At 37.6% G+C, this 23,131-nt stretch overlaps 2 protein-coding genes across 2 annotated transcripts; one reads left to right on the top strand and one right to left on the bottom strand.

The window, feature by feature from the left end:
• Positions 1-2,071: 2,071 nt before the first annotated feature.
• prelid3a (PRELI domain containing 3A) lies at positions 2,072-9,263 on the top strand. The gene is made up of 7 exons (XM_015382495.1): positions 2,072-2,653; positions 4,204-4,372; positions 4,480-4,569; positions 4,762-4,832; positions 4,981-5,083; positions 7,256-7,332; positions 7,417-9,263. The coding sequence occupies exons 1-6, from the start codon at positions 2,619-2,621 to the stop codon at positions 7,325-7,327; spliced, it is 540 nt and encodes a 179-aa protein (XP_015237981.1). The 5' UTR covers positions 2,072-2,618; the 3' UTR covers positions 7,328-7,332; positions 7,417-9,263.
• A 2,016-nt stretch (positions 9,264-11,279) lies between these two features.
• On the bottom strand, positions 11,280-18,037 carry fbxo32 (F-box protein 32). The gene is made up of 9 exons (XM_015382501.1): positions 17,779-18,037; positions 17,268-17,368; positions 16,164-16,213; positions 15,954-16,046; positions 13,997-14,090; positions 12,768-12,952; positions 12,497-12,679; positions 12,139-12,282; positions 11,280-12,046 (listed from the first exon to the last, which is right to left on the bottom strand). Exons 1-9 carry the CDS (start codon positions 17,889-17,891, stop codon positions 11,957-11,959), a joined length of 1,053 nt encoding a protein of 350 aa, XP_015237987.1. The 5' UTR covers positions 17,892-18,037; the 3' UTR covers positions 11,280-11,956.
• Positions 18,038-23,131: the final 5,094 nt, after the last annotated feature.

Below are 23,131 nucleotides of genomic sequence, written 5' to 3' on the forward strand. Positions count from 1 at the left end.
TATATATATATATATATATATATATATATATATATATATATATATATCAAATAAAATAAATTAAGGGGCTAAGACATGGATCATTTTATGAAGAAAAATTGCACAAATCATCATACATTAGCTTTGAATGCAACTGTATTTTTATCAAAGTGCATTAAACAAGGTGCTTCATTTTGTACTGTAGTTTTTATGCTTTAAAATACTTTTTTATCTGCAACTGGGAGGCTTAATTACAGAAAATGACCTATCAGGTTCACCACAGAGCTGTGTACTTGCATCCTTTCAGTTGTACCGTGCATGTTAAGTATGTAAACTTCTGAACTTTTTAACCATCATGCTGATGTTCACTATATCTGCTGTCATTCATGGTTTCAAATGCTGTAAATTAGACTTCTCATTTAAACTTGTTTGAGTCAACAAAGCTTGCAGAATGTAGATTAGGTGGCACAGATGATATAGCCCAAAGACAAAAAATGAAAAAGAGAGAAAAAAAGGCAAAATTATCTTTTTTTTTTGTATATGTATAGATTAAAATAAAAAAGCTGACATCAATAAACCATAAAAGCAGATTACTTGTGTTTTAGTTTCTATTTTTGTCTAGGAGTTTAGATTTGAGTGTAAGATTTGATAAATATCCAGAAGGTTGCACCAAAGATTGTCGCTGGTTCCCTAACACAATATGTTTACTGGACAAAACCTATCCATAACTATGGCCTTGCTAGCTGTGTCATTGTGGATTGAGATGTTTTGGTAAAGACACTGTTTCTACCAAAGGAGATAAAATTGACATCTCTCTGTTTTCTTTTAAACATCTCTAATAATAAATTTTTTAACAAGCTGTTTTTATCTGTGCTGTCAAATAGAGTCAGTGTCTCCTTTATTTTATTTGACATATTAAAGTGTTTTTATTTCCTGTATTAATTTAATTTTTATTTCTTGGCACTTATTTATGTTTTCTTATTTATCTTTCAAGTGCAACATTTAGCATTTTGTCTTTTTTCCCTTCACATAATTAGCTCTGACAAGAGCTATGTGCTATTATGTTACCAGCACACTTTTTTCTGTAAAAGTATTACAAACACTAATAGGAAATAAACATTTTAAGACAAAATCAACAGAGGTGTCGAGTAACAAGTACAAATACTTTGTTACTGTACTTAAGTACACTTTTTAGGTATCTATATTTTACTCCATTACTTATTTTTCTTCCTACTTCTGTTTTCTACTCTTTACATTTTCACACAAGTATCTGTACTTTCTATTCCTTACATTTTTAAAACAAACGTTACTCGTTACTCTCGTCTTCGGTTTAATGTTTATAAATATTTATTTCATGTCATGTGTGCCATCCAATGCAGATCATTGCCATCCACATCTAGTGAAAACTAGTGTGATTGGATGAGTCATAGAACGCAAACACTCATTGGTTAGCTAAAGGAAATCATCAGAAGCAAGCAGGAGTTCTTCAAACTGCAAACGTGAATTGTCTATGCCATGCTACAATGTGGGATTCAGAAAAAGATACTGAAATGTCTGAAAGGTCGGACACAGGCGAGAGTGTATTGGGAGATGGAGACCAACAAGACCTCCCTCATCCTTGGCCATATCTCAAAGAATTTTTCCACATCGTCGAAAAATTGAGCTTTCAATTGATATAGTTGCATCTGGCTGTTTTTATTAGAGGTTATTTTATACTTTTATGCTTTAAGTAGTTTTTGGAGCACATACTTTTTCAACTTTACTTGAATAAAGAGGTCAAGCTAATTAATTGAAGTTCACATCTCATTCATTTCTACATATTTCATGTTTACTTACTTTACAAATGGAATTTTTATTCTTTTTAATTTGAAGGTCATTACGTGGGTTTCCGGTGAGGTTCGTGGTGTCCTTCTGCGGCTTAACGCAGCGTCCTTTTTTCTTTCTGCACTTGTCATGGGGGGTGAGGGGGTGATAGGGAGGAAGGTAGGGAAGGGAGGGGGGATGCTATGCGCATGCGCACAAAGGGAGGCGGATGCAGCAGCGAAGCATCGGCTGCATCACGTCAGCCAGACGGAGCGGACAGGAAGAGCTGAGCCTCGTGCGCAGTAGTTTGTGGATTCACCACAGTAAAAGTAGCGTGAAATCATTTTTATCAGGATAATTGTTATCCAGAGCTACTACTGTATCGAACATGCCTGATATCCATCTATATATTACTTTTTATGACATTTCTAGGGTTGGTTTTTGAATAAAATGTAATTTAAAGAGCTCTGCGCGGTTTTATTTTGGTATTATTAAGGAGAATGCGTTATATTGCTCAGTGACTTGACACTCTGATAGTCGCCCACTGCACCGGCTCTTGTCCCAGCTATTCTTTATCCCTTTATCTTTTTTCTGGCTGTGAATTAGCAGAGGATTTTTTTTTATTTTTGCGCAGTTGTTTTACGCGGCTCAGACATGACAGTGCGCACGGTGATGGTTCAGTTGCGCTCCGCTCATTGACCATCATCCCACCTTCCAGGCCCAGTTCCAACATCTCCATCTTTTTCCTTCTATCATAACAATGATGGTTCGGTAAGGAGTAGTTTCGCATTTTTCTTTTTTTCCCCTCCAACAGTGTGGAGAAGACAGTTACTGGTATGATGAAGATTTGGAGCACCGAACATGTTTTCAGGTTGGTGCCACTGTGTTCTGTTGTTAAATTTGATGCTGAAATAATCAGCTACATAATTATTGTTTTCCACTCAGTCCATGTTGTTGGACCAGTGAGCAGTGGCGGTTTTAGTATGAGGGTTACCCAGGGAAGGCCCCTCCTTCTGAACCCTCCCCTTTCCACATGCACACAAAAAAATAACCTTTATTTAAAGAAAAACAAATAAACAAAAAAACTGTCTATTAAGAGAGCCATACAGGATAATAGAAACCCATTTAATGCTGCTTTAAACATGACCGTTTGTAAAGTCAAATAATAAATGTATCTGCTCCTGTAACTTAATCCACAACACACTTTGACAAACTTTAAATCTGACACATCTCTCCCAGCTTTACCCTTTTCATCCATTTTATTTTAGCTGCTATTCAGACCACACTAGAACACCAATCAGCTCTGCCCCATCTGCCCCATGATCTTTTCTGTTTGTTTTTTGATAGATACAGAGCTTTGCAGTAAGGTGAACTCTAGAAGAGCCGGAGTTTTGTTCAATATCTCATTTCTTTTCTTTTTTTTTCAAACTTGTTTTTATTAAACGTTTTCTTGCAAAGCAGAAGCGACAGGGACAGCAAAAAAAACAATGTTCTGTAAGTCGGGTGGGTGCCGAGTAATCCACAATGGCGGCCCACTGCTCCCCAAGGGGATGGGTCAAACGCAGAGAATTAATTTCTCCAATGTGAGATCAATAAAGTTCAATTATTATTACATTCAAGCCTAGCATGATAAACAGCAAACACAAAACAAAGCAGAGAAAAATAAAAAAAAATAAAACAAACATCAACAAAAGATCAAAAGAACAATCAAATAATCAGGGACACCAAATAAAATGATACATAATCAAGTTTGATAGCTTATAACACCATGAGCCCTGACCTCAACCTGCGGGGTGTGTTGCGGCATCTGGGTATTCAAGAAATGGATCCCAGGTCCGATAGAATACAAAGGGTTTGTCCTTTAATGCTGTAGAAAACGCCTCCAATGGAACAATACCAGTCAAAGTTAATTTCCACTGATTGAGAGTGAGCGTTTTGTCAATGATCCACAAAGCCAAGATACATTTCCGGGCACAGAATGTGTAAAATGTGTCTGTGGTGAAAACCAAAAGGCAGATCATCCTCTTGTCCTAATATCACCAATATCAAATTTGTTTCTTGTCACACATCTTAAATCTGGTTCTCAGTTGGACCTCAGGTGCCAGCGTCCTGCTTGTTTAATCATTATGAAGATCCAGTGCACCTGAATCAAATAATTCTTTCCACAGCCGACCGATACATAGCTACGTAACATGCTAAGAAGGTAATTTGGCCGTTTCAAACAGCTGTCATGGAATAAGGACATATCTAAAATCTACAGTAGGAGAAATACCAGCGAGAATCAGAGCTAGACATCCCTGCCCTACATTTCCCTAGATTCTCTGTCTGTAACAAAACAGCTTCTAGGACACATTGATTACTTCCTGTATAGATCCTACCCTCAAACATGTGTCATTATTATTCGACCATGGCTGTTTGCAGTTACCCGTGGGAGACCGTGATCAAGGCAGCTATGAGGAAGTACCCCAACCCCATGAACCCCAATGTGGTCGGGGTGGACGTTCTGGATCGCAGTCTGGACGCAGAGGGACGCCTTCACAGCCACAGGCTCCTCAGCACAGAGTGGGGGCTGCCGGGTATTGTTCGGGCGGTCAGTCACAAACACCATAGAAATATACCTGCATTTAATTTATAAGTCCTAACACCGATCTTTAGGTAGCTTTCTTCAGACTGGCTAAAGTATTTATGTGTCTGCAGATACTGGGAACCAACCAGACACAGACGTACGTAAAGGAGCATTCCATAGTAGACCGTGAGGAGAAAAAGATGGAGTTGTGCTCAACTAATGTGAGTCAGTCCTTAAAATTTGTTCAGAACTTTGTTGCTTTTTAACCTGGAAATCCATAAATGAGTAAAGTGAGAAACTTTTGCCATCATAGTCATCATAATGAAAACAAGAATCAGCTGTAACCTTCTTTCTCAGTATAAAAGTCTACATAAATGTCCTGTTTCTAACATATAAATCTGTTTTTTCACTAGATAACTCTCACTAACCTGATATCAGTGGATGAGAGGCTTGTTTACACGCCACACCCAGAAAACCCTGAGGTGTAAGTTATACTCGCTCCGTTTAGCAGGTCATTTCTTATGGATTTGTTTTTTTATAGGTTTTATTTTTTTTTTTGGTGCACATTTCCAAGATTTCACAGTGATCAGTTTTTATCTACCTTTCTGTATCTCCCTATGTCTGCTTCTCAGTACTGTCCTGACACAGGAGGCCATCATTACAGTGAAGGGAGTCAGCCTGAGCAGCTATTTGGAGGGGATGATGGTCAGAAGTATGTCTGCTAATGCCAGGAAGGTAAGACTAAATATACTCTTTTTATTTTTATATACACTTTGAACTCTGTTTGGCACAATTGAAAGCTGCCTGGCAAACTATCAGTAATTCAATCTAAAGTTAATTGATCTTACTGATCAACTAACGATTAATTTATAAGAGGCAATTTTCATGAGATGATCTTTCTCATAACATTAAGGGCAAAATATTTTTCTTGAAACATTGTGAATTAAGACATACTACATAATTATATTTTAAAAATTAATTTTGCCAGCTGTATTAAATACTGGCATATTAAAAAAAAATCGTTCCATTGTTAAAAATATAAGATGCAACAAAGCAGGAAGCAAATATGTAAATGAATAAAAAAGATAAGGGAAACAGTTATAATGTGTACTTAACAGAAATGTAAAACTATCAATAAGAGGCAGCGCATATCACTCTGATATGCTGTCAGACTATTTGTCACTACTGTAAGTTTCAATGGAAGGTTTCAACTGAAAGATGTGAGGCATGGTTTGAAGCGTTTTCTTTTTACAAATGTAAACAAAGAGTCGGGTGCGTCTTCGGTTTCAGGCTCTCTGAGTTTCTGAACCTCCTTGGCTGCAGGTTTTGCTGCCAATCTTTTTTGGTTATGACTCCACCATTTGTGAACAACTAGAAACAGAAATTCCTTAAAAGTTTAAAAAACAATCCACTGGACTTGGTTTTCAAGATTTGAAGACGTTTGACATTTGAAGACTTTTGAATTGAGAAAGCTTCCTGGAGAGGTAGCGAAACGTCTTCAAATCTTGGAAACCAAGTCCAGTGGATTATTTTGAACATTTACGGAATGACTATTATGACCTGGATGACTGAGAATCTTCATCAGCATAGAAACAGAAATGTTTGCCTCTCTTACATGTATGCTGAGTCGGACTGAATGGAGAGAACTTAAAGTTGGATTTAGGCCTGGGCTTTTACTAGACCATTCCAATTGCACTAATGATCTCCAACAATCCTCTACAGGGTTGTGTTTTTTCTTTTTGGGGTGGCGTATTGGAGTGAAGGCAGTTATTTGTGTCTTCTACTTAATTTGCAGCAAAATATCACAGCAATCGTTGCAATATGACAGAATGCCACATTTCAAACCCATCAGTGTTTACAAAAGGCTCTCTGCTTTTTCCTCAAATGTCTTCATGATTAAGATATTTTTTTAATTCGCCAAAAAAAAAAAAAGATTTTATAAATAAGAAGTTGAATGTGTCATATATGTATAAGAAATCTTTGCTCCCTCATGTTTTTAATGTGACCCCGAATAGGCTCTTATACTTTTACAATCAAAATAATAAAATATCAAACTAAATAAACCAGATGTCAGTTTTAAAGAAACCTTGCTTGACACATTGGCAGACATTACCTCTTCTTTTTCCCCATTTATCGTTCTGCAAAAATGAAATAAAAGGTTTGTGGTTCAGAGAGCAGAAGACTCAAAGATCACAATAGAGCTACAACGTCAGTTAACAAGAATGTTGAGCAGCTAGTTTCTTTTTTGTTATTTTCTTTGTTGAACAAGTTTCCAAGAGAGTTGAAAAGGTGTGCAAAATGTTAAGAAGGTAATACTTATTCCAGAAAAAAGCAAAGAAAAATCTTTTTAATTGTAAGGCATGTGCATGGACCGATCATACATAAAATAACCAGCAGCAGAATTTTTCTTCATGGATATTGAAATAAATACCAGTACAATACTGATGGAAAACATTTGATCATATGAGCAAACCGAAAAAGGTTCTTCGATTCACCTTTAATAATAAAAAGGGACTACCTAGAGAGCTGGAATATTAACACGGTTTTCACTTTTTCTGCTTATGTAACGTTTTGTGTTGATGAAAATAAGTTCATCAACCTAAAAAGAAAATTTTAAGACAGGAACTCAATCAAACTTAATTAAACTCTGATTAAAAGCATTTAGAAACTGAGATACTTGCCAAAATCAACTCCAAACATTTACTTCCCATAGACAGGTAGCAGCAGTTTGTCATTTTTATTGTTATGATTTTTGCACACAAAGTCAAGTTTTTGCTTTGCTTTTTGCATGAACTCTAGTTTCTGATATATCTTAGAATTTCACTTAGTAATGTTTGCAGGTGTGTTTCATTTTATTCTTTTATGCTTGAATTCTGTTACTGTCTTTTTCCCTGTGTGGATCATTAGGGCTGGGATGCTATTGAATGGATAATTCAGAACTCTGAAAGGGAGAACCACCCGCTCTGTGACATTTACTAACACCGGTAACTCAGTCCTCCTTAAGACTTTTTCTCCACTTCTACCAGTTTTTGGTTTTTGTCTCATAAAACATGTTCTTGGGGTTCCAGATCTACTGACGGCTGCTTTCCTCAGCTACTCCTGGTATCTGACAGGGGGTTGGGATTCTCTGCACCTTCCAATCCTCTGCAGTTGGTTCTTTCATGTCAAGGAAACTAAACCTTTGCCAAAGTGAAATGATTGGTGAAAGTTTTTGGGATTGTGTGTCAGGTGTAGCTGGTGTAGCATTGCTAGCTCTTCATTTATAATCCAACAACAGTCAACCAGCGGGGTAAAAAAAAAAAAAAAAAAAAAGCAGAAAGTTGTGTCAGCTAAACAAACCAAGCAGGCTTTAACATTTTGAATGTTATTACTACTCTATATCACTTATGAAGTGACACTTTACTAAACAATACTTGATATAGAAGATGGATGCAATGTGAAGATGTGCACAGATGTTTTTCTTTTGTTTTTTTTTACAAGGTACAGTGCAATGTTATTATTATGCATCCAGCTCAAACGAGTTTTTGAACTAGTTTAATACTTTATTGTTAAACACTAAAAAAAACTATTATAGAGGAAAAGCGTTCACATATAGACATGTTATTGGTGCTCAATGCGTGACAGAAATATTCTATTACAGATTGGGCCTGATTTATATCTGCCTTATCATTTCAGTCCTGGATAACCAATATTTTTCATGTATAAATCGTGTCTGTCTTTATCAGCCTTTAGCAGTTTAATAGTAAGGGTTGTGTAGGCTTGGAGAAAAAAAGAAGAGTTTTATTTCTGCCAGCATTCAGTTCATAATAATACAGTTAAATGTTGAGAAATAATTAAATTTATCTCTGGGGTATTGCAAATCCAGATGCCTTTAGCAATTCTTATTAATTTGACCTGAAGTGAGCCTGGATGTTATCAGGTGTATAAAATCAAAAAGAAGCGTGTGGTCACATCAGTGTTGGAGTTTAGTAACCTTATAAATTATTGAGATTAGTTTAAAGTAGGTTCAAAGTAATTATATTAATGAAAAATCCAAATAACTGATTAAAAACTGTTTAGGTTGATCAGCTTTTACATGATGGGGTTCTGCTCAAGAGTTTACAGATCATTGGCATGGATTTTATTTCATACCAGAATTTGAAGCATCTTTTTTGAATTTGGGGGGTAACTATCTTTGAAAATTATCTGAGAAAAGTCAAAAGATAGATACAGGCTTGCATGTATACTTCCTCTAATATTTAGCTTAAAGCAATTTTGCGTCGGGTCCCGGCACATCTTGCTGTTCAAAACCATATGGTGTCATTATGGTTGAGGTTCTGGTTATGCTGGCCTGGTTTATCATTTCAAAAAAAGTTTTGACATGATTTAAAGTTATTATGGATAAATCAGGCTAACATAAAGCTTCAGGAGTGGCCACGCCCTCAACATTATTGAAACTGTATGGAATAGATTTAAAAGCTAGGTGTGTAACAGGAAGTCACCTAATTTAAATAGTTTCTAGCCTATCTGATAAGAGGAGTGGTGAAATATTCGTCTAGGAGTTTTTTAATGCTACAGGTCTGTGGTTTCTTTGAACGTGTAACCAAATGGTTCAATGTCAGCTGTTAGGTATCCATTTAAAAGGCAAACAATTTTAAAAGCACCTTTGCAAAATGAGCACACTAAAGCTTACATCAGCTGCTGTTCTAGGAGTTAACACGTTACATCAGAGTGATCTAAGAACAATATTTGGTCATCCAGGGCTGAAACCTACACAGATATGATGGATCTTGCATATTGTTGCACGACTAAGGTAAAACAGGAAGAGCTTTATAGGGGATCTATTATGAATTTTAAAAGAATATAAAGGATTAAATGGACTGTATTAACGACATTGCCTTCATTTAATATTAAACAAAAAGCAACACTTTAGAAAGAAAGCAGGAAGAAATGAAGACGAGCGGACAATGGTGTTCAAGGTACTCATTTATCTGGCCTTAAAGTGATATCAGTGTTTAGTTTTTTATGCCTTTGCCAATCATGCGCATCATGCTTCCATATGGCGAGCTCATCCATCCATCGCTGCAACCTATTAGTCCTGAGGATCAGGAGCAGTACTGTATGTGCAATGATGCACAATAATGTGCTAAAAGATGTTTCTGAAGAGGAGTCAGATTTACATATTTGTATAAATTATATTTCAAAAAAATGAATCATTTAGTATATGGAATGGCTTTCATTTGTGTTGTATAAAAAAACTGTATTTGTTATGTTTTTAACCTCAGCATTCTCCCAGCTGCAATGAAAAGATATTCTAAAGAATTAAAGCAGAAGTGTAAAGGATGACTGGTGTTTGACCTTATTATTCAAAGCTATAGTCTGTTGTTTGAAATGTTAATCAAAGCTGAACTGGGTTATAATATACACTCAAGGAAAAATACAGAGTATGGGTCCTCACATGTCTGCTAGAGAACAGTAAAAAGCAGCATAATGTATGAAGAACGGATAATTCTGTGATCAGAAAACTAAAACAAAAGGTGCAAATGCCAGAGGAGCTGAAGAGATCAAAAGCTCAGGTTTAGGTTCTGCAGACAACACAGCTGTTATTTGCACTTCAGACATTGCTCATTATGAAAGTGTGGCGGCAAGAAAGCCATTACCAAAATAAAAAAAAAAAGGTCCTTTATGCAGCTTACTAATATTACACCTCATCCTAAACACAACATCCCCACTGTGAAGCATGTTAGTGGCAGAATCATGCTGTTGGAAAGCTTTTTTCCTTCAGCAAACATACAGAGCTACAATCTAGATTAGATTTAAGGTGCCAATATTCAGTTGTTCAGACCTGCTATCTGCTAATTTTTGGATTCATTTCTGAATTCCCAAATCAGAGTCAGAAGGGATCATTGCAGCCTGGAGAGGATTGTCTACAAAGATCCACTGAAGAACAAAGAGTTGTCCAATGCTGGAGTCGGTTACTGCCGCTGATTCAGCAACCATGGGGTCGCAATACAGATAATCTATGAAGAATTAAGACGAAGAGGTGTTATTAGTCAATCACCTTTATTTCTATAGCACATAAAACGGGTAACCAAAGTGCTGAACATAAAAACAATCTACACTAAACTATTTTATTCACATTAACAACTATTGTCAATGAAGTACAGAAATTATATACATTTAAATAAAAACAAGTTCAATTCATTCCTTTTTTTTTTTTTGATTTTGTTCATTTAGTGTTCAAAACTACATCCATTATTTGCATCTTATCATTTTTATTTTTACTAGTTAATAAACTCGATGCGCCTCCAAAACTGATATTACAATATGTTTAAATGTCTTACTATTTTAGTATTTTCACCAAATTTGTGCAGGTAAACAAGATGGTAAATTGAATTATTAATCCCCTAAAATACGATAGGAATTATGCACTTAAAATAAAATGGATTTATTTATTTTAAGCATAATTCATTTTATTCCATTGCCAATTATTTTAGTAGTACTTTTAGTAAAAAGTTAGTTTAATTTTTGTAGCTTCTTAAAAATATGGGGGGAAAAAAACAAAAAACTTTTTTATTGGAAGAAAACAAGGGTTTTCAAATAATTTTCCCCATGACTGAAATTTTAACAGAAAAAGTAAAAGATGCACATTTCTGTGTGAAATCTAAAGAATGTGTTAAATCTCTAGAAACCACTTATTTTGCATTGAAACTCCATACTTTGGTCAGTAGATGGCGCACCTCTTCCATACAAACTGATACTACGCTTCTTCCCCTCCACACCAAGAAGCCCATGCTTTTTTCTTTTTTTAACCACAGAATCAGAGTAAAATGTTTTGGATTAGAACTTTGTAAATGTCCCGACTGTCTTGAGGCCACCTCACCTTCCTACATTAATAAATGACAGCAATAATTAGCTTTATTTTGTTTATTTATTCAACATAAAACAGGCTGCATTGCATAGCAGGTGCATTATTCCTCAAAGTCTGAGCTGTGACAAAGTCCTCCTTTGCATAGAAAAAAAGAGTGATAATTGAACCATTCGCCAGAAATCTGCAGAAATAAATATGTAAACAACACATCATCAGCTGGGTGTTTGAAAATACATGCAGGAGTCTTCACAAAAATAGGGAGTTTTATCCTAAAAAATAAAAACATTTGGTTACAGAGCACCACACCTTAACTGCTCTTTAAAATGAAGCACTACAGAAAAAACAATATCAAAGTTTAGAAAAGGTGCAAACAAGACTAGAATTTTGCAGATATTGCTTCAAGTTTTATAAAAAAAGGCACACGCCATTGTTAAACTGGCTTTTGGTAATACTGCATTCAGCTTCTCCTCACCCAGGCCAGCCACTTTCACATTCCTTTCATTCTCCATCACATTCAAAATCTCTTTTCAAACTCTTTGAGCTTCTGATCTCACCCGAAAATTCAAAAGTAAATCAAATTGCATAATTGTCCCACAGCCTGCGTTCCCTCCAGATCCATGCCGTAAGTAAATATATACATCCAGGACATGAATGAGATATGAAACAAAAACATTTGTATGTACAAAGAACAGTATGTACAGTCCAGTCCGTACTTCTGGGGTGTTCTGAAGGAGAAGGGGAGTGTTTGTTGCAGGGGATCAGAAATTAAACAGACTGATAAAGTCCTGAGGGGAGAGGGAGGTGGTGTAGCTTTCAGGGTTGTTGGCCGGGCATGGATGGTTGGTATCCTAAGAACAAAAGCAAAGCCAGAGTTAGACGTCCAGTCTGAACGCTTCATTTGTTCTGAATTAAAGTGCGGGGGACGGAGAGGGAGCTGTACCTTCCAGAAAAGGATGTGGCAGAGTGTGCAGAGGTGCAAGGTGTCGCTGTACTGCTCTCTGTGAGGATAGCAGCGGCTCAGTTTGAAGTACATTTTCTTCCACTCTAGGTGACCTTTCTCTGAAACCATCAGACGCTTGCGGATCTAAAAAAGAAGAATGCAGACTTTAAAAAATGTAACCCGTCAGAGGAAAAGATGTCATTTGGGCCACAATGGCAGCGACAAACCAACCAAAGGGGTTTGTTAGAAGTCCTGACACTATTTTCTCAAAAACATATAAAGTTAAAAACTAATACCTAGAGCTGCATACAGAACCTCAATGAAGAAGTTTAACTTTTTATTTCCTTATTTCTGCTACCTGTCTGTCTGTGAAGTGGTACTGGCAGAGTTTCTTCCACAGCAGGCGGTCCTCAGCTAGGTTCCCGAGCTCCGGACACACCTGGCCCAGGCTGACAAGGTCCCTGCCGTCTGTTAGTCGCTGCATGATGTTTAGCTGCAGACTGGAAGGCAGGTCTGTCAGGGTCATCCCTGTCGATGTAGGCTAAGGAGGGGGGATAGAAACTGTTAAAGGGGGATGTGCGCCACAGATTCATACATGCTGGAAATGTTTAATGTGGACAGATGCTCACTCTGTTGATCTGGATGTTGTCCAGCTGCTGGTGCCACTGCAGGATGTTCTCCATGCGGTGCACCCAGGTGTTTATGTTCCCCACCAGCACCGACTTGCCCATGTCCTGAACGAGACCACACAGCGAGACGTACAGCGTCTGCAGCAGCTCCTTGATGGGGCGGACGTTCTGCTGGTCATCCAGAACTGCGGAACAGGTTTTTACCTCGTTTAACTCGCATCGGTTAATATCTTAAGGCATTACATGGTCGCTGGGCAGTTCATCTTCAGGGTGAGTCATCAGATTAAACGGGATACACAAAGTGTTTCAGAGTGGCTGCAGTCCTCCCAGACGCATTTCCATTATATTGCCAGAAGGTTTTGTAACGCCCCCTCAAACAACTTGAGTCTGTTTAGCAGAGGGAACATTTGGTTTACACTGTGGCTAGCTGAGGGGTCTGCTGACTGTCAGGATTCTACACAAGGCCATTAAAGACCAGGTCCAAGCTGTCTCTAGATGTTTTTGCTCATTTGATCAACTAAAAGAGTAAACGCTGCACTTTTCAAAGGTATCTGGACACCTTTCACATTCTGACTACTTACAACTATAAACTGAAATGCACCGTATTTGGATTTTGTTCAGCAGAAAAGTGTCTTTCCAAGGCAGTACTTCTCAGGAACTTAACACCACAGGTACAAAACTAAGGGTTCATCTCCTGATGCCTTGGATATCTACATATTTACCCCTTTTAACCAATCTTCCTTAGTAAAATACCTTTTCGAAACTTGCCCCAGATCCATGATGTGACTGAGATGTAGGCCTTGACTGAACCATTCTAACCATCTAAAGCTTTTTATTCTAACATGGTCTGTTAAGACCCTAAATGTATTTATCTTCTAGGATTTTTCTGTGTTAAGCTCCATTTATCATCTGATCTACTGACCAGCCTTAATGTTCCTGCCGAAGCGATGAATCCCCTCAGCATTATGCTGCCATTATTGTGTTCAAAGCCTGGAGGTATGGTTGTGTAACTCAATTCTGCTTTAAAGAGGCTTCAGTCAGTTTGATGCAAAACAAAAATTTTGAATATAAAATATAAAAGCTTTTAACACAAAGATATGAAAAAAAAGGGCAAAGGGTGGTGGTGGAAAAAAAACACAGGAAACCAGGCCCACTGAAAGAAATGAGACAATCTGAGATCCAAACGATCAGAGCAGATGCACACAGAGAAGAGGCGTGATGGGGCTTACCTTTCTGAACAACCCTCTCCAGAATATTCATGTAGTTTTTCTGCGCCACGCCACTGAGCGAAGGGAGCTGCGACTTGGCGATAAGCTCCAGTAGCTGCAGCAGAAAACGAAGAAATAAACATCAATTTCTCTGCGTCAGCCTCTAAGACTCTCTGTTCCACTGCCTCCTTACTTCATGTTTAGTAGACTGGATTCCCAGAAAAACACTTCAACTCTTCACCTTTTTAAATAAAACCAGAACGCCTCACCTTGTCATTACCCTCAACTGAAGATCCATCAAACAAACTGATTACTTTTTGGTCTGATACATCTGGATCAGAGTCCCTATTCACTTGGCAACAGTCAACAACACTGGCTGATAAAAATATAAGCTTTGAATCAGTTGACCTCTGATCTTCCAGTCATGTGAATTTCTCACTGTGTCAATTTTGTCCGTTTGTGTAGTTGTTGCCATTGGCTCATGGACAAACGGAGGGTTAAGGGGGGTGGGGGGGCACAGTTGGCATCTGACAGGCGCTGTGACGTCATGGAGAGATCAGAGTTGGAGCCATGCTCTGTTCTGCTCTAAACCTCTAAGGCATAAACAGGGAAATTACCCTCTTTCTTTATCCCCCAACATTATCAGATTTTGTTTAGGGGTTCTATCAGACGACTGTTTTTATAATAAATGAATCCTTACGCTGTAGGTTTGGCAGTTTAAACTTTCCACATACCTTTCTCCTCCATTCCTCATACCTAATCCCCTGGCTTTCTCTCCATTACCCGCTCATGAAGAGTTGCTGTCTGTGCAGAGCTGCAGGGCAGAACAATGTGCGCCTCAAAGTCTGCTTTTAGATTCTAAATCACAATCATTCTATGGAGACCAGTTCAATATGTAGATGTATGGCTTCTACTTTTAATTCAATCTCATAATAGTTCATTTTTATTATCTAACAAATGTTATGGGCCTGTTTTCTTTCCATACAAACTGCACCTGACAGCTCTACATGTGTTAGAAGAGCTCATTCTTCCTGCTGTTCTAGTGTGAAGGAGGTCATTTAGGCTGACTGGTCGTCGAGGTAACCTCAGCGTGTCTGCTCTGGAACAAGGTGATCTGTGTAACAGAGAACAAGCTCAGCGAACCCCAAAATGCTGTCGCACAGCGAGGAGCAGCGACCCGGCTCGGGCATCGCCTCCATACTAGAGTTACAGCAGTATTGTTCTTTGTGCCGAACAAACTGCATGGCGCTTCATACTAGATTCTTCACAGATGGTTAAAAGAAAGCAAATTCCTGCTTATTTGATAAATTTTATTTGGATGTTTTGTGTTTTTTAAACTGAACTGATACCCTGATGCCTTCCCTTCTGCAGAGTTTTGACACAAAGCAGACAACGTTAAGCATTAAGATGATGTTGTCTGAGGAGACAAGCCGCACCAGTGACTAAGCAGAAAGAGCCGAGGAGGAGACGGCAGGCTTAATCGGGCAGATTCAAGTGTGTGCATGTGTGTACGTGTTTGGGGGTCTGAATCAGCTGACAAGCATCAGGTCTGGTTTCATAAACTCCTGCTGGGGGGTTCACACTTCATCGCACAGCTGTCACAAACTGCCTCACCCCCACCCACAGGGTGACACTTTGTGCTCACATGAAAAAAAAAAAAAATGCAACTGAAACCATCACTTTTGTGCTTGCATTATTCTGGGCTTTCCAGGTGGAAACCTTACAGAACCAGATTTCTTTAATAAACAAATTTGAACGTGATGTATCGATGACTGGAAGGTTACAGTAATCATAACACAGACTCTTGTTCAGTATCATCCCTGCAGTCTGCAGAGCCTTGATAAGAGCCCCCCAGAAGTCTACCCACCCTCTTTAACTTTAACCCCCCACTCCTTTCTCCACCTCTGACAAACACACCTCCATTAGCAAACCCAAAGAGACAGAAGTGACTAAAAAGCAAAGAAAGACCAGGACTCACTCTGACAACGTAATTAAATCTCCTCGTGTCCTTGATGGCGCTTGAGAAATCCAAGCGGTTGAAGGCCTCTCCCAGTGTACAATATCCGTGGCGCTGGGAGAATTTAATTATCAGAGTATTAGACAGCAATCCTCCGCAAGAGTGTGGAGTTGTTTACATTAGCAACTGTGATTGCAAAAGTTGATGGGAAACTAATTGAGCTGGTCTTACCTCCTTGGTGCTTCCCTTATGAACATAAATCCACTTTTCCCGATGGAAATCTGCGAGGCAGAGAAAAAACAAGGAAGAAAGTGTTTATATTAGTGCTCATTCTGCTGGCCCTAAGCTCTGGGACAAATTCACAGGCACGCACCACAAATAAGATCCCATCTCAGAGCTGGTTTAGTTGTTGACGAGACGGTAATGAAAATGCTCGAAAATTAGGATATCACGTTTTTTTAATGGCAATACTTATTTCTCATGTATTTTTTTTTAAGCATAACATTAAGAGAATAGAAATGATGCATTGACCCCGCCTCCTGCCCGTAGGCAGCACCAGAAATCTTGCGGCCCCAGCTGGGATAAATTGTGACGGAAAATGGCTGGATGGATGAAATTATGTATTGCACCTTCTTCATTATAGTAAATAAAGAGATTTTATGTGAATCCTTATTTCATGCACCAAACCTAACTGTAGAGGTTGATACACTTTTATGTAGCTTTCTTGTTCTAATAGGAAGCACTGTATATACTGTATACATCCCATGCACCTTTTTCTTCCTATGGCACCTGCTTCCTCTCTTTTGTCTGTTTGAGCCGATGCAACGAGTAAATTTCTCCACTTTGAGATCACTAAAGTCAATAAATCAATCAACTTTAAAGTGAGAAAGCGGAAAAAAGCTGCAGAGTAAGAAGTTGTCCACAACCCTGGAGGTCAGCATCCTATAAGGCTGCAGAAACAGAGGCAGGTCCAAGCTTTTTTTAATCATTGCTTGGGACAGTTTCTATGCATTTCATCTGGTAGCGCACACAATGTGAAATATTTGTTTGGAAATGAACCAGAAGTCCTGCCAATCGCTAAAGGTCATCAAATGATCAACAATGCAATGTTATAATGGAATTCCTATGGAGTTAAAACAATATACAATGTTTGATTCGCTGATCAACACTAATAGTTAAAGTATTTTTTTCCCCGCATTTTGATCTTTCGGCTGAAAACAAATCCTGACAAGTTGTGTTTCTGATCTGGAACAGATTCCTTGTTATATAACTAATGTATTCTGTGCATGATTGAACAACAGGTCATCCTGCTCGGTTCTCCTCACAGAGACTCACAGGGGACTTTGGAGTCGTTGTTGTTCATCAGATCCTTTTTCCTCTTCTTGGCTGACACGTCATAGCTGAGAGAGAGCAGCAGGTTCTCCTTGTTGCAGAAGCTGGAAATAAATAAATAAAAAAGAAGTTCAGACATGAGCTACACAAAGCAAAAACATATTTGCATCAAATGTAGATGTGTTGGTGTTTTTAGGAAGTGACTGCAGGTTATTTTGGACTGTGGCCAGTTAAAGCAGACGTTTGTTAATCCCCCCATGTGTTGTCAGGTTATTATTAGCTCGGTGATTAGCCTGAAAAGAAACTTAGCAACCAGAAAAACACTGATGGAAACCAACACGCAGGCCTCTCACTCCGCCTCTTTGTTTGCAAAACTGTTTGGACTCTTTTCAAAACATCTTCCCCTTCCTTTCCTTCATCATGTATTTACAGTTTCTAAATTCAAAAGCGGAATAACAACGCGTGGTATTGTCAGACAGCTACATTTCTAAAGTCCGGACTTTAAACAACCAACCTCTCCACAGAGACGTTGTTGTTTTTGTCTTCTGCTGTCCTCTTTTTCCATCCTTCTTCGGTTTTGACCCAGTTCTGACCCGGTGACCTCCAGTCCTGTCCGAGAAAAGGCATCGCGACTCGGTAACTTGCAGCTAAACCCTTCGGTTAAAAGCTCTGGGAAAGAAATAATAATAATAAAAAAAACAGTTTGTTTCTGTGCGTCCCTTCTAATGTTAAGTGCGTTTGTGTGCTTGTGTTGACACTGCGCAGCTCCACTTTTATCCTCCGAGTCTGAACCCGGAAGCGCGTAAGCTCCGCCCACTTTGGAAACTTCCTCGCAACACGTGGCTTTGTTTATCAACTCCAGTCTGTGTTGCGACAGAGAGAAGAGTGAAGCTTTAAGGATGTCATGAAAAGATAATGATGTCAAGAAAAACTCAAGACAATCAGTGGATTTTGAACAAACTGTATAAAATGTAAACCATATAACAATAAAGTTCCTGACAGGAACCAAGAAGAACATTTATTTTGAGTTTAGTACAGGGGTTGTCCTTTGAACAGCTTGCTCCAGTTTTGATGCTATTTTCAGAGCATCACATTTATAGTCTCTCAGACAGGAACACATACATACATTCAGTTTAGCTGATACGATTTGCACAATCATATGACTGCAATACCAAACTTTCAGGCAGTGTATCAGAAAACATTTTATTATGATTACATAGATACACAGAGCCTTAATCCTCCAAGAAAAAATATTGGGCCCATATAGACAGGTAAAGGGATGGTCAATTGGTCTTTGATGGGCATGAAAGCTCCGAATCATTAGTGAAGCTCATAGGAGTTTGAGATGTATTACCAAATTATATCTTCTGTATGTTTATGGTACCCACCTGGTTTATATTAAGTCCCATTGAAAAAATCCCTTTGGTCTACATAAACATGTTTGCTGGAATGTAGTTAAAATCAGAATCCAGCACTGATTAGTATAGGATATATTTCCAGTTTGAAACATTTCCAGGGCATGAAGGGAAAATGCATTCATGCCTTCCAGCGAACTGTGTGTCAAGCCTAAGGTTATAAATACATCTACAAGTGCTTTAGATTCTTCCAGAGCATTTGGTTACAAAGCAGATTGTGTTTGTATTGAGCCGTATTGTATTATTTATTTATCTGTTTATCTATTATTAATATTTATTGTGCACTCTTGTGAGCTTTAGACAAAGAGTATTGTTAGTCTGGTTGCTTTGCTCATATTTTTTTGTTCAAAGAACAGTGGAAAAGTTCAGGCTGCCACTATTAGAAAGATGATAGGACATAGGATATAAAAGATGGTGGAACAAACATATCAGCCTCATAATACCCACTGTGATTTTAATATTTCTACCTAGCTTCATCCTGTCTTATATTTGCATGTAATCTGGTGTGTGCCTGTCCCTGTGTAACCATGCTGTGAATGTATGTTAGTATTGGTACGACTGGTAACTGCCTTTGTATTGATTCTGAAAACAGCTAATGTTGTTTGACTGATTATGACCTCTGTTTTAGAGATAATTAAATCACTGAAGATACATTTAAAATCTGTTTTTGATTGAATTTTACTGTTACACTATTCATTAACTGTAACATCAACTAAGAATAGTGCATTTTATTTTGAAAAAAGTAAGTAAATATGATCAAGGAGGAAGCACTTTTACTGTTTCAGTCAAAGGAAATCCATACAGGCTGAAAGATGATGACATCGGCAACTTCTTCCTCAAAGTCAACAAACATCCAGTTGATGCAATCATTTGGATTAAAAGGCTGCAACAATGGAGGTGAGCTTTTGTTTATTTTGCTAAAGAATGTAAGCATTTCTAAAATGATGCAATTAGAATTAAAGCAACATACAGGGATCCATTTCTTTTCCCTCTCTTAATTAATGGTACTTCGGGTTAGCCTGTACACTGAGGTGGGGAGTAAATAAATGGCTGCATTTACTTGAGTAATATTTTGAAAGAAAAAAAAAAGGTACTTTTAGAAGTAGTTTTAAACGTTGTTACTTTTACCTGAGTATAATTCTTGAGTGTGTCTTAAAAGTCTCTGTGCTCCTACTTGACTATATTTTCTGGTTACCCCGTCTACTGTGAATAAGTTGAGCTGTTCAGCAATCAGATGAAAATATACAGTCATATGAAAAAGTTTGGACACCCCTATTAATCAATCATTTTTATTTACAAATATTTGGGTTTTTGTAACAGCTATATCAGTTTGATATTATTATAATAACTGATGGACACAGTAATATTTTAGTATTGAAATTAGGTTTATTGGACAAACAGAAAATGTGCAGTATGCATTCAAACAAAATTTGACAGCTGCACAAATTTGGATACCCTAATCATTTTTATTTTTTATGCAATTAGAAATAAAAATAATTAAGATTAATAGGGGTGCCCAAACTTTTTCATATGACTGTAATAAACAGTAGATATTGTCAGTGAAAGTTCTCTACCCTGTCCTAACATTTATGTAATTCTCACTGCAAGGTTTGATTTGATCATGTTTATGCTGAAAAATCTAGATATGGAAAATATTTTTTGTTTTTGTGTTTTACACATCAGTTATTTATATTTGTTATATATTTATGTCTATAAAATGCCAACATTTTCATATAAAGTCTCTCTAACTGCATAATTTCAATAGTTTTTCTGTACTGTACCCTCCTCTGCTTGTACAAGAAGCAACAGGCAGTTGTTAAGTTTGCTCCTGTTGCTGATGTATTTTTTTTCCAATGCTGCAGACTTTTCACATGTGGCATGAAAGCACTGGAAGTCCCCAATAAAATTATTTAATTGCGATGTTCATAAGCAGAGATTGCTGTTCACTCTGCATGTGGCCACAAAGTGCATTGGCTAGCTGAAGTGATCATTACTTAGATTGCACTTAAACACTTGATTGAGCTTAAGTTGCATCCATGTGGGCTGTTACATTGAATGGTGATATATATATGTATATATATATATATATATATATATAAAGGTAGGACTTTATGGCTGACAATGCATGACTGTGAGAACTTGAGAAACATTCAGTAATTACTATGCTGCGGTTTGTCCCTAAGGTCTGTTTAATAGCTATTTATAGAACAGGCTCAAGCAGAGTGACATGGAAAGTCCCAGCAAGTGTTTGGTCAGTGGGTGACTAAGCTATGATCTGAGGCCCAGAGTGGTTCTGGCTGCTTTGGTTTACTAAGTGGACTAATATATATATATATATATATAAGTGTAGATTTGTTCCATGATACATAAAAATAACATTTCTAATCAAATCTTAACCCATTTGAAAGGTAGAACATATAAATTAATATAATTTTTTTGGGTAAAACTAAAACTAAGAATTCTGTAAACTGAACAGCTGGACAAACCTTTTATATCAACAGTGAAATATTTGTCTGTTCCTCTTTCCAAAAGTAGTTCCATTTGGGATGGATGGAAGGCATCTTGAAACATCAGTTTTAAAGTCTTACAAAAGATTCTCATTTGTATTCAGGTTAGGGCTTTGACTGGATTATATTAGCACATATTTACTTTTTTCATATCTAATCCCTCTCTTTGCTGCTCTGGGTGTTTTTGAGCTCGTAGTCCAGCAGAGAGGTCAACCTGAGCTCCCATTTAAAGTTCTCCCTTTGAGTCTTTTTTCTCCATCTTCTCCAACCAGCACCACCTTTCCTAATGATAAGCATCCCAGAGCATCATGGGCCCAGAAGTGAAACCGGGGTAAAGAGATCTTAAATTGATGCCACACTTTTCACTTTTCATATCATATCTTAAACATTTTTTTCATTTGTCAAAAATGTGGTAAGATTTTAGATCTTTGCAGCATGATGAACATGACCTTTTTTTCTTTTAGGAAGGTCTCAATTAAAACTATGCCACAAATTTTTACAATTTTGTGTAGGATAACTTACTTAAATTTTATTCCATGTGAAAAGAAACAGCTAATTTTGGAAAGTCCCCACTCATATAACTCTGTGTCTCTTTTGCTTCCTCTGCTCTTGTTGTGATGCTGGGATGAGACACAACAGCTGGTCAGTCCTTGTCAACCCGCCAACAACCTTAATCACAGGAACACGCGCACAAACACAGACTCACACAGACACGGTTGCTTAATTATACACCTGTTGCTGCTCCTTGTGGACCGGTTTCATCACTCGCTCAGATTCTCTGTTGTGAAACGCGGCTCATCGGTTTCTCTCTTTTCCTGCTCTCTCTCACATCTGCCAACTCACCATCAGAGCCACATGCTTCATGTGGTGTAACAGTTGCTTTCTTGTTTGTTACTCAAAATAACGTCAGATCACCTATAGGTTTTTCCAGCCTGTCTCTCCTCCCAGTCTTTCTCTCCCCCTTTTCAAAGACTGGTGCCTGGACTTTATTGACTGAAGGACATCTTATTAAAACATCATGACAGAAATGTATTTTGATACATGTTGTTTAAATTTGCAGTCATTTAAGTGTTAAAAAAGCGAAAACTGTCTCAAAATCAGATTCTCTTCTGTTTGACCTTCATTAAGTGCAAGCAGGAACCTTAACTTAATCATAGAGCTTACAGCGTACAGACATTAGTTATATATTTGTTTAAAGCTGTTATTTTATTTGCATTCTAAATGAAGGAAAGGAAAAGTTTGATTGTTTATTTATCTTTGTTGTTTCATTTCTTACTGTTTGGCTTTAAGGTGTTCAAAGTTTCTCAGGTGATTTGTTTTTGTAAATATTTAGCGCTGGGCAAAACATCGAGATGGAAAAAATATTGAGACTTTTAAAAAAGAGACATTAGGTGAGACTTTATCGACTGTAATTAAACTTCACATTGCTTTGCCTCCCTTCCTCTTTGAACCCCCCATTTCACTCATTTTCTTTTAGGAAAATTCCTATTAAACTTCCTCATGTGCATCAACAGTTGTTTGTTAATAAATGTTCCTGTGTGACATTTGGCACAAAGCTTGGATTCGAATGGATTTCTTCATTTTGTATTGTATATTGCCATGGAGATTTAAACAGATTTTTTTGGGCCATATAACAAAGCCCTACACATAGTGCTCTGTGAAAGTTAAAGTAGTGTGTGTACAGGATGTGTGGGGTCTGCAGGAAGGTTAGCTACCATTTCTTCTGACTGTATTAGGTCCCGGATGGAGGGAAGCTCAATTTCAATTGCAACCTGTTCAAAGCCTTATCAGACATCTCCACAAAAGACTTTCAATTATAGTTGCAATGAAGGATTGCTATTAAGAGCCTTGAACAAAGGAGGCTGAAACAAAAAAAAACTCTATTTTTTATTTCTTCTTTTGCAAATACTGTATATATATATAGATATATATTTATATATATATA

Source organism: Cyprinodon variegatus, unplaced genomic scaffold, assembly GCF_000732505.1.
Source record: "Cyprinodon variegatus isolate N-32 unplaced genomic scaffold, C_variegatus-1.0 Scaffold258, whole genome shotgun sequence".
NCBI classification, from domain to species: domain Eukaryota; kingdom Metazoa; phylum Chordata; class Actinopteri; order Cyprinodontiformes; family Cyprinodontidae; genus Cyprinodon; species Cyprinodon variegatus.

What these genes read in the sequence shown, in the direction of transcription:
- prelid3a (XM_015382495.1), top strand. Translation starts at nt 2,619, where the DNA reads ATGATGAAGATTTGGAGCACCGAACATGTTTTCAG. An exon ending in AGCACCGAACATGTTTTCAG is followed by an intron (nt 2,654 to 4,203) that starts GTTGGTGCCACT and finishes GGCTGTTTGCAG; the next exon opens with TTACCCGTGGGAGACCGTGA. An exon ending in TGGAGTTGTGCTCAACTAAT is followed by an intron (nt 4,570 to 4,761) that starts GTGAGTCAGTCC and finishes TTTTTTCACTAG; the next exon opens with ATAACTCTCACTAACCTGAT.
- fbxo32 (XM_015382501.1), bottom strand. Translation starts at nt 17,891, where the DNA reads ATGCCTTTTCTCGGACAGGACTGGAGGTCACCGGGTCAGAACTGGGTC. An exon ending in AACAACGTCTCTGTGGAGAG is followed by an intron (nt 17,369 to 17,778) that starts GTTGGTTGTTTA and finishes ATTTATTTCCAG; the next exon opens with CTTCTGCAACAAGGAGAACC. An exon ending in GGAGAGGGTTGTTCAGAAAG is followed by an intron (nt 12,953 to 13,996) that starts GTAAGCCCCATC and finishes CCTGTTCCGCAG; the next exon opens with TTCTGGATGACCAGCAGAAC.